The sequence below is a fragment of the Coturnix japonica genome, chromosome 1 (genome assembly GCF_054131305.1).
Source record: "Coturnix japonica strain WE chromosome 1, WE-NBRP24, whole genome shotgun sequence".
Taxonomy (NCBI): domain Eukaryota; kingdom Metazoa; phylum Chordata; class Aves; order Galliformes; family Phasianidae; genus Coturnix; species Coturnix japonica.
The window spans coordinates 155,718,033-155,736,997 of record NC_140663.1 but is presented as its reverse complement, the minus strand read 5'-3'; the positions used below and the strand labels follow the sequence as shown (position 1 = coordinate 155,736,997).

The following is an 18,965-nucleotide window of genomic DNA, read 5'->3' as shown; positions in this document are numbered from 1 at the left end:
GCCCCACTGCCTCCATACAGGTCTTGCCTGTATCACAGGGAGCTGGGAATCATAACAGAGATCTGGAAATACCACAACGGTCTTGATGCATCAAGGTGTACAGGAAGCATTGGTCATAGTCCTAGTTTATCACTGTATTCTTTTCATCATGGCAAAAACAGACTGCTAGAGATGAGCAGACAGCAGGTCCTTCTACAGGTGTGCCAGTCCATCTGTTTTACAGAGGTTGCTCCTCTCCTCATTAGCAAAACAGCTCGTCTATTGAATGCAGTTTAATCAACAAATGGGGTTGTCCTTGGCAGGGTATCTTCAACTGAAGAATGACTCCCCTTTGTACAGATCAAATTGTACAAACTCATTTATTTGATGAAAAAAAATAGACCAATTAAATGCACATTTGTTTAAGTAAACCATTTGGATGTAGTTCACTTAAAGAAAATCAAATAACTCTCCAGTGTTAAAGAGAGCAGCAAACTGCTGGGCATGTCACAATGTCAGCTCAGGTTCTCTAGAAGAGAATATCCTAATCCACTTACACGTAAATGAAAATCACAATTATTTCTCCTGCTGCCTTTTTAAGTATTGAACAGACACAGAAATGTGTGTGTTTGGTGGGTACAGAGGAAGGGGGTCCCCTCTTCACATTCTGGGTGATCTCACCACTATTTAGAAAGCCTATTAGTCTAAAGCCTTTTCAGACTGTACGAATACATAATCACATCTTATGTAGCACAACCACTAAGGATTATGCTTTTTATGGGTTCTTAGCATCGCTATTTATTTCTTCTATCTAGTTATGAGCATGTTATGGAGGTTTTTGGTCTTGTTTTGTTAAGCCATTTTCATTTAATAGCCAATTTTGAAACATTTCTGGTTAGCATTCCATTTTAGGTACCACAATTCCACTGCTTCTCAAGTGAGTTCTTGCAGTCCCTTCTCTTCACCCTTCACTTGCCCTTCTCATTCTCTTAAGATGTAAATGCAGCTCCTGGTTTATTTTTTTCTATCTCCAATATCAATGATCTTTTCATTCTGCAGGTCCCCAGTAAATCTTATTAGTTGCTGAACCCCTACCTTTGCTGGCTCTATAACCAAACCCGGTGAGCTTTGAGACTCCTTTACTAACACATTCTCCATGGCCCACTTTATCCTGATCATTATCCCTTTGAACACCCTCTCCTTTGAAAGTGAACCAAATGAGGATCCTGTTGCCATTCTTAGTAGCACAAACAGTAGCAGGAGAAGTAAGACTAGCATTCCCATTGCCAACATTTACTCCACCAGCAAAATAGCCCAGGGTTCACAGCAGCTTAGCTTTCCCAGGGGCAGATTGTGAATGCAGTGTGTGTATGTATGATTCTTGAGGCATCTCATTTCACGGACTCAGGAATAGAAAGCATATCATTGCAGCTTAATCAAATTAAATATTCAAATGAAAGCAATAATTACTAAAATTTGTCTTGAGACTGGGTGAGATTAAGTCATTGAAACATCATTTTTGTTCTGCTGGCTATAATGAGTAAACTAGTCTCTAATGATGCAGAAAAGACTGGAGAGTTTGGGTTGTCACCAATGAAGAGATACATATCAAATGAGTGTGGCCATTAAACAGCCCTTGGACAGAACCTCTGCCTTACAAATGACTTTGGTAACAGTGTCAACCAGATACTGATATTAACTTAAAAGAAATCCAAGACACACATTTAAATTCACTGCCAGTCTATATGGAAAAGAAATACTTCAGTGTCAGAGCTGCCTGGTGAAAATTACTGCATCAGGTTTCAGCTCTCATTATAATCTGTTAATTAATGTGTTAACACAAGATTCCTGAAGATCAACGAGGCCAGCACTACCATCAAGTCTAGGCATGCAAAATACATGCCCTGTCCAGGTCTGGAAAATGGAGTAAGAGTACACATCTTCACAGTTAATATAGCATATCCCTTGTTCATGGTCCTTACACACACCAGGAGGAAAAGCTGAAATATTTCCTGTGGATTCCTTCACTGTATTAAATGGGGAAATGGCTCAATTTATGAAAATAAATGAATGAGTCAAGAGTAGAAGGTGGTCTTGGAGACTACTCTGACTGTAAGCATGACTGTACTTAAGATCACAGCTTCATAGAATCATGGAATCATTAAGGTTGGAAAAGGCCACTAAGATCTAGCCCAGCTGTCATCCCATTGCCACAGTGTTCCTCAGTGCTACAACAGTTTGAAGCTGCCTAAGTGAATTTTCAGAAAAATAACCACTTTTCTGTACTCTGAGGAGTGACTGAAGCCTGGGAAGGGGCAGGCTGTCAGGAGCTACAAGTAGGCATTGCAGGGGCAACCTTTCATGCCATTTCATGCTTGGCATCATCATATGCCCATGAGAGGCCAAATGGGTGGGCAAGGAACTGATCCAGACTTCTGGAAAGGACCAACCAATATCAAACCTAACTATTTGCAGCAGCTGCTGTCTTACTGGTCTTTCTACTGTATCCACTGAGACACCCTTGGATCCAGGAATCTTTGGGATGTTATTTTCCTGTAAGTTAACTATATAATTGTGATCTTGTGGCTATCACATGCATATTTTTCAAGTATTATACTTCATTGAAAGAAAATTTATCATTAATAGCACAGAAGGATATTAAAGTTCAGAAAACAAGCTTCTAGGGCACATTACACTTCCCCTGGGTGACACCATTAATCAGCTGCTGGCAATATCATCAGTGGCAGTGATAGGTGCTACTGTTGGTAATGAGAATTTCTGATCCCATACCAGTGCAAATGTACTTCAGTACACCACAGGAGTGATGTAAGGGAGGATGACCTGGAACACTTCTTCCAAAGCAATAATGTTGATGATTTAATGCTATTCTTGTACAACTTTTTACCTTTCGGTCTCAATTAGTTTGCAAATCATAGAATCATAAAATGTCTTGGGTTGTAAGGAGCCTTAAAGAACGTCTGGCTTCATTCCCATTGCCATGGGCCAGAACACCTTCCCCTAGGTGGAAGAAACATCTGTAACATAGATTTTGTCCATTCTTCTTTGCACTGGAGTTACTGACAGGCTTCTACAAGCCACGCACACACAGCTATGGAAAAAGTTTCTAACAGCAGCCATAATGCTTAGTTCATAGTGTCTGAGAATGGGGAGCTGTGTGAATGTCTTCTTGGAAGCTGAAGCTCAGTATGCATATATGTGGGATGTCTAGTCTCTCCTGCTCCTGCAGGAAGATTGGAGGTCCCCTTCTTTCTCAAGTAACACAGGACTAGAGAGCTCTTGCAGAGTACGAGAACAGAATCCACATCTATCCTTCTAGCTTAACAAGGACCTGCACGCTCATTCAAACATCAGATCCCAATCATCCACACTATCTCCCTGCTGGGCCCCTGTTTTCTATCACCCTGATGATCTCTCTAGAGGTGACTTCCCCTGTACCATGTGGTTGTGAGCATTTTTGGCTTGCATTTAGTGTCAGCACAGACATTACCAGTTGCTTGCTTGTGAAAAGGCAGTCACAGGGAACAAGCGTTGTTTACCATCTTCCCAAGGTTGTGTATAACCAAAACCATATTCCCAAGCTTTGATTAGAAGGCCATAGCCATGCCAGACTTCCAAGACCACTAACTGCTCTCATTGTGGATTACCCTAACCTGTGACATGATGCCCCTGCCTACCCTGCCAAGATCTCTCGGAGTATTCACTCACATATTGCAAGTCTAGTCCATCTGATGGCTTAAATATAAATACACGTACATTTATTTATTATATTTCATAATGTCCTGCTGGAAAATATTTTCAGGAAACCAGTCTGAAGCCCCCTGCCTTAGCACTACATTGGAAACACACAATATGAGTACCCTACCTCAGAACTGGGTTGCTACTCCAAACCTGTACTCAGATCTTCATTTGCTTTCATGGGCAAAGGAAAGAAGAGTATAATACAACTGAAGTGCTCTGATGGAAACTTACCCAATTCAAACTGGTTGGAAAGGTTGCCACAGGTTTGTCTGACTTCTTCACTGTCCCATCCAAGAGGATAGAGAGCACAACCAGAGCCAATCAACAAACCTACGGAGAGAAGAGAGAGAAGTTTACACAAGCAATTTCCATTAGCTTAAACATAGGCCGGAAGTCAAGCTGCCACAGAGGAATCTCAGATTTAAAAAACATCAATTTCTATCCTACAAACAGTAGGAAATCATTTGATCTTGAACTGCTGCATTCTGCTTTGTGGTTTTCCAGCTGCTTAGTGTGCTGGAGGTAGCCGGGGTGGTTCAGCACCAGATGCCAGCCTCAGCTTCTGGAACTGCTATCTGAGAGCTTTTAAACTCCCCTTCAACTCTGCAGAACTGCTACATGCACTGCTTGGAAAGCTCAACACGGGGTTAAACACAAGCTGTGTTAATCACAGCATTTATAAGCTGATTGCTTCTGATTAATTAAAACAACAATCAACCAGGGTCTATCATGGTTCCAGCAGGAAAAAGTAAACTGACAGTTGTGCTAATCCCTTGTCATTTTCTTTTGTTTTTCACTACTTCAAAAGCCAAGGAAGTGTGATTTCACATCACCTGATCAGTTCATACCACAGGTACATGCTGCACATTTTCCTCATATTATTTCAGCAAAAACAACAGAGCTCTTGAACCATTCTACCTGTAATCGTGTTTGGCTTAACATTCACTGCACGCTTTGCTTTCTCCAGTCCTCACACTGTCCAAAACAGATGTGCTTGAGCTAAGCAAGACCTTTTGCAAGATCTTGCCGGGAATCATCCAATGGGCCACGATTGTTTTGTAGAAGTGGCATTTTTCTCATATTGCATTCTTAGCTGCCATGACAGCAGCTGCCCAAAAGCAGTTGTAGCTGTCAAAGATCTTTCTGTTATTTTTTTTTTTTTTCAACAAGGACAGCCAAAAGAGAATAACTAGATGTATGCTACATCATTTAATTTTACCTCCTTTGTCTTAGATCTTCTCTGTAAGACTGGAAACAAATCACTACATAAATAACAGGCTGGATGCACTTTGAGGGATGAAAAGGCGAACAAGTCCCCAGCAAGTTGGCAGTGTGGGTTTTCAGCAGCACCTTTTACCCATTAGGTACACTGCAACAGGGTTTCAACCCCTACAGTCACTGCTGGCAAGCTTTGGGCAAGTCCTTTGGCGTTCCACCACCTCACTTTTCCTCTCATGACAATAAGAATAAAGATAATGTGGTTGCTGGCAAAGCAGCTCTGTTGGTGTGCTACTAGTGCAGCAAAGCCCTGGGTGTGGTGACAGAGGCCCTGTGGATGTCACACCTGTCTGCCAAGAGTGATTCTGACTCAGAGCTTAGCTGTGCATTTCTATAGCCTCTATCCTTGTGGTACCTCCATTTTTTATACTGCTGACACTCTTGTAAGATACAAAAAGCATTTCATTGTTTTTTTGACTTGCTTAAAGATGCAAAGGAGCTGTATCCCACCTTTCTCCACATGTTTTGATGCTCTTAGCCCCTTGGATGTAAGCAAAGGAACAGCAGCCCCTCCAAGCACAACTGTCACTTTTCAGGGCCCAACATTCACTCCTCCTTATATCTTCTTCTTGCTACTCTAGTCTACTTTTCCTTGCTGAGCAAACACTGCCTGTTCCTCTCTCAGTCCCTGCATAACAGAAAATAAATCATCAAGGCAGCCCCTCTCAAGTGGGACATTCATGCAGCAGCTGTAAAGGCATAAAAGCAATTAAGGCCAAATGAATGCTAGACTTTTCAGGACTTTGACTGACCTAGATGTGGTTGCTTCTAGTCTCCTCACTACCGGCTTCCACAGTATCATCTGATTTTTTTCCCTAGGGCTGCAGAGCTGACAGAAGCTGGTAGAATCTGTGTAAATGAGAGTGCTTTCTCATTAAGTTCTCTGGAAGGATGTTTCTCACACAAGAAAACTTAGGCCTCTTGTAACAAATATAGACTCAAAACTGTTAAAGACAGCTTAAGATTTTTGCAGAAATACATAACTTATTCTTCACGTGAACTGTTAGAGCAAGAAGGGCACTGGAAAGAAATTACAGCATAGCTGATGTGCTTGGAGTGGGCAGGACCTATAGAGCAAGAAGGACCTTCACTACTGATGATAAGAAAGTCTGGGGAAGTCATGAAAGACAGTTGATGGACAGTAGTAGCCCCATGCTGGTTGTGATGCAGAATCACAGAATTACAGAGTCATTAAGGTTGGATAAGACCACTAAGATCATTAAGTCCAACACCAACCCATCCCCACCATGCCCACTAACCAGACACCTCAGTGTCACATCGGCATGGTTCTTGAACACTTCCAGGGACAGTAACATCCCACGGGCTGCCCAGTGCCAGCAGTAATATCCAAGCAGACTAGCTCAGAAAGCTGCATGACTGTGTGTGTACAATGGTGTGAATCTGTTCCATTGCTTTCAGTAGCATTCTACACGACTGCAACAAAGCTGGTACCGCTACAGTCTAAATGGGAAGTGAATCTGGGAACTGGCATTTCAATTCCCTTCACAAGTCTGGAGTGTACCAAAAGCCTGAAACATTAATAAGACTTGGATAAAAGCACTTCAGCTTCTTCCTCCCCTTCCAGTCAATCCACTCATGTTTGTAAGCAACTAAATGTGTGGATCAGACTCTAGGAAAGCAAAAAGACTGCATGCTATTATCTCTAATAATCCATACAGGTGCTCACAGCCAATTTGTTTAATCAGAGACTGTAGATTCTGTGGAACAGCTGCAACCTCCATTTAAATGTCTAAGTTAAATACAAGGGCCACAAACCCAGCGGAAATCATTAAGCTAATTTTGCTGCTTCAGTAGAGAGAGGTGACTGGTTTAGCACACGAGTCACACCCTGGTCTGCCCTAAGTTGGTTAATGAATTTAGCCAGCTATGCTACCCAGGACACCACACCCATCTCCACAGCTGCTTAAAATGCTTAGGATGCCTAGAGCACTCCTTAAGAAAGGGGGGGGTGGCGGGAAAGCCACTGTGCTGTAATTACCATCATCTGTCATCTTTCATCATCCACTGCAGTCGATTAAAGTAAGACAAAGGGGAGGGAAATAAGCAGGTCCCTAAAAGGCAGTTTCACCAAGGGGGTTGCAGCTCAAAGGAGCCAGTTGGATGGCAGTGGTGGGCAGTAGAGGTGTTGGTGGTACTTGGCTGCTGTTTGGTGTGCTGCACCTTGTGCCAACTCTCCCTCTCCCCATTTTTATTTATTTATTTAACATTCAGGATAACAAAGAGCTGCTTAACACTGTGCAGTCTGAAGATCCGTGAAGTGCTGCTGTTGCAAGCATCATGACTTAAATGAAGCCAATAGCAGCAATGCAAAGCTGGAATTAAGCACTTGGCTGCAAAACTTAGCCCATTTTGGTTCTTTGTATAGTTCATGAAGGGAGCTGTATGTCTTCAGAAAGGGAGCTAAAACCAGCCCATATGCAAAATGAGGAGCTGTTCAGACTCTCACAAAACAGAACACTGGAGCTTTTAAAAGCATTGTGTGAATATTCTGCCCTATGGCCACTGCTGTGACTTTATCTTTGGCTGTGAGAGCCCTCCTGGCTGACCACACTGACCTTAAATAAGCAGAGTCCCCAAGTCCTACAAACCAGGGGAGTGAATGCTTCAATAGTAAGCTACCCAGAGCGATCCTTGTCCTTCCCAGACTGCTCCCCCGTCACTCTTGTTGAAGGAATAATGTATGATCATACTTTAGTAATGCTTAGCATCTAAAAGACAATCTTGTTTGTCTGGAGGTGTGATTGAAAATAATTACCTGTGGCAATTATGCATATGGCTGATGCTGCTGAGCAGGGGGTGGCAGGAAGGGGACAGTAATTACATTAGTGGTTTGGCACAGACCAAGACTTCATCTCTGAAGTGATAAAGACATGATTTGTGGCATGTAGCAATCAGCTTGATCCAAGAGGTAAAATATCAACCACTATTAATAACCTCAGGAACAGCAGTTCTCAAACAAGGATTAATAAAACAGGAGGCATTAACCAGATTTGTCTACATCACTGCACTCAGAAAGGCCGTCAGAGATGGGAAAAAGCCAACGCACAAGAGATGATGGTTGCACATCCCTGTGGCTGGCAGTCCTCAGGCTGTTCCTGTGGCTTCAGTGGGTGACTCCACTCAGAGGTGATGTGCCTCCATAACTATTGTAGGCATCACACCATAAATTGATCGTCTGCAACTCTCCTAGTGGTCCATAGCTTACAAATCCTGCTTTACAGGCTCAGATCTTTCCCTTGCTTCTTGAAGGCACAGCATACCCAATTCTTACTTGCCCCATTTCTGTTCTGTCACCAGCCCACTGCACCCCCAAAAATCTGTTAAATTAAGCTAAATCTTCCTTAGAGTCCTTCCTTCACCATTGCACAGAATTCAGATAAATCTGACAGGAGGAAAACCCATCAGTTTGATCAATACAAAGAGGATGTGATGGCAGCAAATGGGGCACTTAGCTTCAGACTTAGACTTAGCCTCCAAGTCTTGCAGCTAGAAAATGTGTTTTCAAATGGGAACAGAATCAATGATGATTTTCCTTGATTATGGCCTTTTTAAGATCCTGCAGTGTTTTCCAGATGGTCACTGGAAGTTGTTTTGTACTTCCCAGTTATAGCTGTCCTCTACCAGCCAGAGAGACTGCTTGCACCATGGCCAGCAGCAGGGGATTCTGCCTGACTGTGAGCTCCTGGGATGCCTCTCCTCCAGAAAGGAGCCCAGAAACACTGTGGAAACCCACTTATAAACATAAAAGAATGATCCATGAACAGCTGGGAGAAAATAAAAACAGAACCTTTTGTGCCTTTTGAGCAGCCCCTTTCTAGTGGGAAAATTCATCTTAAAAATATGTTTGTCCTTTCTTTCCTCCTCTCTCCTACTTTTTCTCCTTTCGTTTTAGGACCTGACCAAAAAAGAACTTTTTTTACTTTCCTAGGCATCTCTAATGAGTGCTGCTCAGATCTGACAGATATTCAGGCCATCTGGAGAAGCTGACAGACAATAATTTGGAAGTCATCCCTTTCAAGACCATTTCAACGATGATTTCTCCTTTCACATTTTTTCTCTATTAGCTGCTCTGAACCTTCAAGGATGATAAAAAGTTTTCACATTCCCATCTGTCACTTGAAGGTACAGTAATATCTACAAGGAAAGCAAAACCAGTTTTTCAGTGAGGCACAGACTTTCACTCTCTGGTTCTTGTGACTTACAAACTCTTCTCACTGTAATGGTTTAAAAGCATTTACCTGCTAAAAAGTGAGCCCGCAGCATGAGAATGAAAGTGAGCTGGCACATGAAGACTATCTGCTGCTTTGAGATGTACCTCAAGCAACAAACAATAGGGTTTAAAATGAATAGGTTAAAAATCATGATTTGAAATGCTTAGAAGAAACAGCTTCTGAGGTCCCCCCCTCAGGGAAGTCAACCAAACAACAATGACAGAAGGTACAATTGCATACAACATGAAGGAATTCAATGAGGGAGTCACTTTTCTGGGTGTCCAGACAGGCATCACAAGCACAGAGTGGTGGGTAAAGGGATACACTGATGGAGATGGCATTTATGTTGCCCTGAACTTCCAGTCCTCTTCACAAGGGTCATGGGATGGGAGAGGGCAAAGAGGTTCAGGGCTTCACTCAAAGTGAAGAAGTGGAAAAGTGGGAAGAGTGGAGAAATCATGGAATTGCTAATAAACAGAAGTGAATTAGGAAGTGTCATTTCATAAAGGCACATGTGCCAGGGCAGTGGCAACTGATGCTGTGAAAGGAAAAGAGCCAGCCTCATATTCAAAATCCTTCAAAACTAGTGCTGGTGCAGGGTGTTCTGCATCTTCCACCACTTCCAGTCACTGAAAATCACCCCCTGAAGTACTTCTTGCAGCTAGATTTTATAAAGCAGCAGTAAACACATTCCACAGTCTGCATGGGTTGGCACTAGATAATAGAATACCCAAGAGTTTAATCCTACTTTATGTATGCAATAGGAGGAGTAATATGATTTTTGAGAACTAGTTGAATTACAACATCTGCTGGATATTTCACTAAAAACTCCTTTATTACTGTTTATTGTACAGCACTATTCACAAGCATGGAGATTTAGAGAGATCTGAGAAAACAGTCAGCTGTTTGTACAAATTTCATCTTACTGGTTACGATTAAGTGAGGCTACAACAGACCCCTGACTGATAGCGGAGGCTGTCCAAAGGCTACACCAACAGATAAGAGAATGAATATCCACTGAAGCAAGGGCTCCAGGCTAACACCCTTACTATCAGATCACACAGTCTCTCTCTTCATCCTCTCAGCCAATGAAGATGCGAGTATTTGGTACCAAGTAAGGCATCCTTCAGATAGATCCACAGGTCCCAGGGGATGAGAAACCAGGGTTCAAATTGGGAAAAATAAAAATAAAAAAGGCTTTCATCATAGCTGTTTATTCTTAACAGTGAGTGTTGGATGTGAACATTTTGGTATGAGAGAGTCTAGAATCACCAGGTGTTCTTCTTTGAGCATCATTTAATGTGTGCTCAGTGTGTCCCCACAGATGAGGTAAGTGGGGAGGTACCATGAACCCTCCAGTGTTTAGCCACAAGGCACAGCACTAAGCAGTTCAGATAAGCCCAGACTCAGCAGCTTGTGTTTGCAAAAGAGGAGGTAAGAAAGTGATAATCATGGTCATGATCATAGGTCGGTCCTGCTTTAGGCAGAAGACTGAACTATGTGACCTCCTGATATCCCCTGCTACCTCTAAGACTGCAGGAAATCTGTTTTTCCATCTTTCAGGCACTTCAGCTTAAGGCAATCAAATACAAGTCACGTGTATGTGTAGAACTCCACAAACATTTGAGAAGGGAGCTAGTTTAACACATGGTATATGAAACCTATAAAGATGCCTCCATGTGAGCACATTAATTTAGGCACTTGTTAGTATGAGCAGTGGAAGGAGTTTAAGAAGTTATATTTTGCAGCCCAAAGAATGCATACAGATTGGTCTGTGCTTGGAACACACCCAAGTCTACCTAACTCTTAAGACAGCAAAGATATTCACAAGCACAGACTCTTCTGTCAGTTCAAGCACTGTTCAGCATCTCACTTGGCCTCCAGCTGCCTGCCCAGAGAAGTACAAGGCTCCCATGCATCCTCTGTCATACACAACATCCCAAGTAGAGGTCTTCTGGACCCCAGGGTACCTGTAATAGCACAAACAATCTAAACATAGCATCTAATGAATTTTACCTTATTTATCCATTGACCTTAATGTAAGCTTAGAAATCTACCAGAGGGAAAAATAGCTGCATTGTAAACACCTTCAAAAACCATATGAATCCATAATTAAATGCTGCCTTGAGTTACCTATGCTTTATTTTGTACTTTATCTTTCTGCCCTCATTCTGCTCTGAAGATGCAAATACCTGCATTCCTGTCATAAACCCTCCCTTCCTTTATGGAAAGTGACCTGAAAGTTAGAGGAGAAGATTAAAAGAAAAATGTCTTGCTCTTGAGTGTAAACCTCCATCCTGTATCTTAAAACGAAGTTATCACTATGGAAACAAGTTGTTGCTTCAAAATGGCCCTCACTTGTCTCAATTGCTACCACCAGTCTACATTACTCTGGACTGCCTTTGGTGACACTCTGCATCATTCCTCACAGAGATTGTCACAAAGAAACACAATGATTGACACCTCTTGTTCTGGAAAAGATGTGACCTGTTCCAGCTAAAGGCAGAGTGAACTGCAAAGTGGAACTGAAATGCTTGAAGAACTCCAGAGAACTCTCTGAAGTTTCACTGTCAGCTCATTTTGTTTGGCAAGCCATGATCACTGCTTGTATATTACGAGAAAAAGAAAAAAAAAGCCTGATAGTTATCACATGCCATCAGACTTCTTGATGTGACAACCCATCTGTGTGCTCATCCCATCGTTTTGTGGCTCAGAATCAAAGACTTGACAGTTCAGAGTCTAGAGCAGCATATGGCACATGACATAGTGTATTTAAATAGAAACCACTCGATTAGAAACACAAGGGTGTCAAATATAATTAATAAAAAGTACTTCGGTAACTGTTTCATCAGCATACAGAATTCTCCATGCAGTCTCAGTTGTTAAGGTATATTCCTTTTTAATGTTAGTTCTGACAGCAACTGGTGTCTGGACAAAACTAGCCAGAAAGCTTGTGCCAGATTTCCCAGAACACAACCTGATGCCATGGAGGACCATGAGAAGAGAACTAAGGAAATGTATTACTACACAGGTCAGTGAAGATGCCTAAGTGGACAAAATGAGTAAATGGGAAGACATTGCCACATCTTTTCAACACAAACTTGGTAGGCAAAAATTGTTTACAAGTGCTCAAGAAAAGTCTGAAGTGGAAATTCAGCCCAACTCTCCTGACGATCATCACAATGATGTTATCTATACATTATCCCAGTGTATATTGGAAATAAAGACATGGGTTAAATCCCACAAAATTGGTTTTCCATTTCTATTAGGCCAATAATCTGTGAAAAATAATAGTTTGTAGATGCTGGATAAAGCAACAAATCTACCCAGCTAACTCCTTCACTTTGGTGGTAGATCCCCAAAATGAGATGGAACTGATGCAAAGCATATATCCAGTAGGGGAATACTACATACCAGGCCTCCTCCTTGTCAATCTTGAGGACTCCTATTGTTTATTTTTCAGTTTATTTTACTTCAGTTGAGCTGTCCGCAAACCATGGATTACTGGAAAATCAGCTACTGCTCTTCTTAGTAAAATCTCTGCCATAGTCAAGACCTCAAAAATAGCATTTTCAGTGCATCGATTGCATATCCCCTGGCAAACCATGCTGTACTTTCAAGCAAGTTTGTACAAGAAATGGAGAAATCTATTTCTACTAAAAATAATTGAATGGTTCTGTACTGCTACTGGACAGTCTGCAAGGCTTCTCAAATCAAAGGCTTTTGGAAACTCTCTTCTCCAGAAAAGAAATTTAGAAAGATAAACTGCTATAGTGCTGTAAAAGTCAGTGGTAGGCACCAAACACAGGCGAGAATCATTTTTCCCTTTTTACAGTTCTCACTGGTTATTCACAGGCTTAATCCTCCCTCTACTCTTTAAAAACATACACGCCAGCTTAGTTGTTACACAGATCCACAGCCATCAAACACGTATTTCTACAGCTTAGAGCTCTCAAGTGCCTATATCATAAACAGCTGAAGTGTTATGAAAGACTTGGGTACTGGTGAAGGAGGGGATAGTTTGATTTATTGCTTGCTACAGTAGCTGCAACACTTTATAGTAGCTTTTTTAAACAGCTTGCTGCTTGCAGAGCATAGAAGCATAGAATCTGAATGGTTTGTGTTGAAAGGGACCTTTAAGACCACCTAGTTCCAAGCCCCTGCTATAGGCAGGGACACCTCCCTCTAGACCAGGTTGCTCAAAGCCCCATCCAGCCTGGCCTTGAATGCTTCCAGAGTGGAAGTATCCACAACTTCACTGGACAGCTTGTTCCAGCGTCTCAGCACTCCTACAGTAAAGAATTTCTTTCTGATGTCTAGTCTAAATCTACCCTCTTCCAGTATAAAACCATATCCCATTGTCCTGTCACAATATGCCCTTATATAAAGTCCTTCCCAAAGAGCTTGTCATGCAGGACGGTGTCAAACACTTTGCATGATTCTAGGTAGACTAGAATGCAGTTAAGACCATGAATTGATGTGTGCATGAATGTAAGTGTACTCAGTGCAATTGGCCTTTGTGCCAAAATTATACGTAAAATTAAAATAGTGCCCAGGCTAAACAATAACAGACTGTGAGTGAAATTATTCATATGGCTTTCCCAGTTCAACTGAAAACCACTACCGCCCCATTCTCAGCTACTTTGTTTTCTGTAAGAGAAATGCTAAAGTTCCTCTTTGTGTGGCATGTTTTGCCAAGTTCCATTGTGTGGCACTCAAAATGCCTGTTTCCATACTGTCACATTGTTTCCTTGTTTTGCACGACCTTTACATGCTCTAAAGTTTGCTTCATATGACATACCCAGTAAAGAGATGTATATATGTGTGTGTGTATATATATATATATAATATATTCAACAAGTGCAAAATATAGAAATTCCTATGCTTTCTTTCCAAAGGCATTCAAGCTCAATAATTGACCCAATTTCCTGAGGAAAAAGTACTCTATCAAGTCAGTTTCCCTCAAAGTGGTGCCATTTTTCAGTTTGCTGCAAGGTGTGATAAATCATGATTTTGGAGAGGAGCTGTAGGCTTTTGCAAATGTATGGCACATCTGCAGCTCAGAGACACTTGGCGCTGCCACTTATCCTCTTCAGAGAGAATCCATATGGACAACCTTATCAGAATCCCAAGCATACTTAAATCTTTCTACTCTAACCCAGTTTGCTTCTCCCACCATGAATTCTACAGCTGACCTCTTGAAATCCTCTCCTCCTCTCCCCACCTGTGAGTTATCCCATGGCAACAGAGTAATATCAGTGCACCCTCCAGCTCTTCACGTAGAGAGACTTTTGGTTTCTTTCTCCTGTATCATTTAGGAAATTCTTTCATGCACAGAGCATAATTAAACACAAAAAACTTGGAAACCTGGGCTGGAAGTATCCCATGAAGAAGCTGTCTTTTCTATCCTTTTTCTTCGAGTCAGGATAAACTCAGCTAGCTTGTAGCTTCCAAAACACAGGTCTGTTTAATCACTTCTTAATGCCACTCCAGTCCTAAGAAAACCTGCTCTTGTATTTCTGTCTTTAAGAGAAGCTTTTTGTGTGTGTTGTCTAACCTAAATCTATCTTGTGGCCCTTCAAGTTCACTTCTCAAATCATGGACTTTTTCATGTCTTTTTCTTTCAAAAAATTAGAAACAATGCCAGAATACAACCAGACCAACCAAATAGTGAATCAGACTTACTGCATTCAGCAAAGAGAAGTGAAAAAGAGCTAAATCAATATAAATGAAGATGTTGAAGGCGATGGTAGCTCTAACTAGCAAAACCTTAAGATGAACTGTGAAGATGGACTTAGAGCTCATTACTACTCTTTCTTCCTATGAACTTTGTAAAGATGGTGCTTATGATTAGCAAAAGACTCTTCAAGTACATCTTAGCTGTAAAGCCTGTCCTTGATAAAAGTCTATCAGAGTCAGGATGCCATCCCCAGTACTTAATATTTCTGCTCCAATTTACAAGATCATTGGCTTAATGGATTAATACTTGGGGACTGGAACACGCAATTGCTAGATACAAGCATGGGCTTTTATTCAGACTTAGAAGTACTAAGTAGCAATGGCAGCTGCAGTTGGACCTTTACAGGGATTGAGAGAGAACGAAACAAAACAGATACAAAGAGAAAATGACCAAGCTATGAGATTAATGTTGGATGGCTGCAGAAGCAATGAATTATGGCGCCTAGACTACTGATAGAACTTTTAAGGAGGAAAAGTCTTTTTTTTTTCCTCATGTAGTAACTGCTGTCTCCATTCCTTGTTCAAAACTGGCTGAGCCCATGGTTTCATACAGCTCCTTGTTGGCCTTTTGTATTCCAGATCTGAAATAACTGACCTTGTTAACAGCATTGTTTTTACTTTGATGCAAATAAAACCACCTGCAAGTGTTTCAAAGCCAAAGCTATTTGACATAGTTGTGCATTTAGAAGTCCAAGAGTGAAGCTGGGGCTATCTTTCTGGTGTGCAGACTGTCCTAGTTGGGTTACGGAAGTTCAGCTGCAATCTCTCCCTTATGTGAGGTCCCTGCACTTGGCTCCTGCTTCCTTACAACAGGCACATGCTGGAAAACGTTATCAAAAATCTCATTCTTAGAGCCTTCCTTGACCATTTCAATATGTGTCCAATATTTACATGCTACCTGTTCTTGTGTCTTAGAGTGCTGGACAACCATAATAATGGTAAATGCAAAATGGCACAATCAGACTGAAGCCACTTTATGAAAAAAAGAAGAAGAAATTTTACCCATGAATTCCAAAATGTGAGTTCACCTTATGGCTTAGACAAGGGCTGGAGTAGCTATGGCCACATAAGGGCTATGGGGCATATTTTCAGACATCTCAAAATACTGCTGCTCAGCATACAAAAATACACTTGACCTTCCAGTCCCAGCCTTAAAACCTTATTCATTCATGTAGTGGGGGAAAACTGGCCCCCATGTGAGTTTCACCATGGAGTTCAGTGGAGCCAAAGTGTTACCCACGGTCTTTAGCCATGCGTATCTACAGGTGGAAAAAGCTGGAAATTGTTCAAAAGCAGGTGTATTGTATCTCTGACTTTCTTTGGCTTTCCAGTTAAAACTGGAGCAATACCCAGTAACTGCTATAAAAGGAGTAAAATTCCCTCCCTCTAGGATCTGACAAGACTTTTCCTTGTCTAACTTATGTACTCCAGGGGCAACTCCTCTGTAGCACAAATTATCTCCAGAAGGATCAGAAGAGCCCTAAGTAAGTCAGAAACATGGAGATCACTTTTATCATGGCTTTTCTGAAATGTAAATGTTCATTTTAAAATGAGACCATCACAGCTTCTAGGTCCAGATGTTCATCCTTTTTCTTTGTATTTTACTGCCACTGAATCCTAGTTCTGAATTATCAGAACAATAATTAGATTCGGGAAAGGGGGGTCAGTCATTCAATATTCCCCTGAGAAAAGAAGATAAAAGTTTCATTTCTGAAAGCCGATGTGCCAACAGTGGATAGTGGGGAATTGGGATCCCAGTTTAAATGCATGGGAGATTTTAGTAAAGTTTATTAATGAAACAATTTAGATAAACCCCATTTACGCATTATTTGTACAAGTATCTTGGCAACTGCTTCTTTGGCATCTTGAACACATCAGGAATTTTAAAGAGAAGGACTGAAATGTTGCCTCAAACTGTAAAAGCTTTGACAGAAGTGGGTCTGGTAATGAGTTTTTTTCTCTTTTTCTGTTTCTCCTTTTTCTTCCTCTAACTAAAAACAATTTCCTAATATCCTTGGCATAACCACTTTAATGAAGCATAATTTATTTGATCCTTGCACAGCCCCCTTAGGATTACTTCTTGCAGATAGCCAATTATAAACTCTTACATACTTTATAGCCCTCATTATGTGTGACAGAGGCACACTAATAAATAATGCAAAACCCTTTTCATACCCCAGCTACCTTGTGAGAAAACAGGAGTCTGGTGTAGAGCGAAAAAGCACATTGTAATGCATTCTTATTTCCAAATGGACTGAAAAACTTTCCAGCTTCAACTTGCTTCCTCAGGACACTTTATTTTCCCAGACTGGACTCCTGTGGCTTGATTCATTACGAGATAAAAATCAAGTTTATATAGAAAGGTACCATGACACACAAACTGTCACTGCCCAAGCACTTCCTCGTGACATCCTGTCAGCGGCAGAAAAGAATGGGGGTCTGGAAGCAGAATGACCAGGTTGAATACAAATGAATCGATATTCACTTGGAGGCTTTTCAATGTAATGAAGCAGAAAAGGCTGTGGCCCAAGAAGCACTTTTCATCCTGTCTGCTCTGCCTGTCACATGTAGCTTCCTGACCACCAGTGCTCAGCTGAAGGCTAGGAGGAAAGCAAAGCCCTGGCTGCCCCTCAGCTGGGAGGACTCAAAGAGCTGAGCAAACCATGCAGAAAAGATGGGATTGAATGTATATGTACAATGATCTATGGACTGCTTAGAAAAGGAATTTTATTGTTGCCACTCATTGACATGATGCTAAGTTTTGAAGCAGAAAAAGATTGAAACTGGCTGAGAAATATTGTCATGGTCATTGCACAGAGCTGGTGAGCTGGGAAGGCTGCAGCCTGCTCCTGGCCCCAGCATGGGATCCACACCCTATTGCACACACTATTGCAATAGTTAATTACTCACATAGTCCCCGGAAGCCTTCTTTTCCTCATATGAGGAAGAGGAGGAAATAGTTCCAAAAGGCACAGTGACTTCTTGCCTTAAATAATAACTGTGTGACACCTGGAGACACTGACAGACAGTGGGAACAAGGAGACAAAGTGTACAAAGCCTGAATTTTTGCAGCCTGGGACAAAAGCAAAACAAGCAGTTGGGTGAACTGCTATTCTATTAGAAGACTTATAAGTAGTGGACCTAACCTTATTTCAACTTCCTATCCTTCTCTTTAACAGTGAAAGAGAACACTTAGAAAGAAAACCAAACTAACAAGCAACTAAAGAAGCACAACACTTACAAGGCCAGAGCCCACCCCAGCCCTTGCTCCAGGAGCAGGCACACCATAGGCTTCACGTGGTGTGCTGGGCACTGAGCACGCAGCTGTTGGCACCAGAACAGAGTCCCCCGCATATTCCTTACAACACAATCTCCACCTGGTGTCTGTGGCCACAGCTCATTGCAGTCTGAGGTTCTCACACATCTGGGCCTATAGTGTATTTTAGTATCTCTGCACAGCTTAACATAGAAGTGGAACAAGTGCACAGAAAGAAGAAAGCAGAAGGAAAACAGGCAGTGACACAAGTGCCTTATGCGTGGTGAAGTTAAAGCCCTGCTACCAAGTCCTGCTAGATTACACAATTAACTCAGCAGTCCTTCATAGCTGGCTGCAGGGATGGCAACGAACAAAAGAAACAAAGACGTTCGATTTTGTGTGCAGCTACAAAGAAATGATCTGCCATATTAACTACAAGGTTTGACTTATGTAAACTGAAGCACTCACCTTCAATTAGCCATTTAACCCAGCAGATCAAGCTGAGATCTGAAGAGACAGAGATACAGGGAAGTGCTCCTCTTGCAAAAGCAACAGGGGCTGGCTACTGTCACAGATGCGATAAGCAGGTATAAAGGAAGGCTTATAAGAAAAAAAGGGACAGACTCATTAGGAGGGTCTGCTGTGACAGGACAAGGGGAAATTATTTCAAGCTAAAAGAGAAGAGAGATTAGATTTAAGAAAGAAGTTCTTTACAGTAAGTG

At 41.7% G+C, this 18,965-nt stretch overlaps 1 protein-coding gene across 1 annotated transcript in view; it reads right to left on the bottom strand.

Moving 5' to 3' along the window:
* The window catches only part of LHFPL6 (LHFPL tetraspan subfamily member 6), a 133,178-nt gene that overhangs the window by 9,314 nt on the left and 104,899 nt on the right, over positions 1-18,965 (bottom strand). Inside the window, exon 3 of the mRNA XM_015851901.3 lies at positions 3,970-4,068. Coding sequence (XP_015707387.1) covers positions 3,970-4,068 — 99 coding nt within the window. The remainder of the gene's footprint in view (positions 1-3,969; positions 4,069-18,965) is intronic.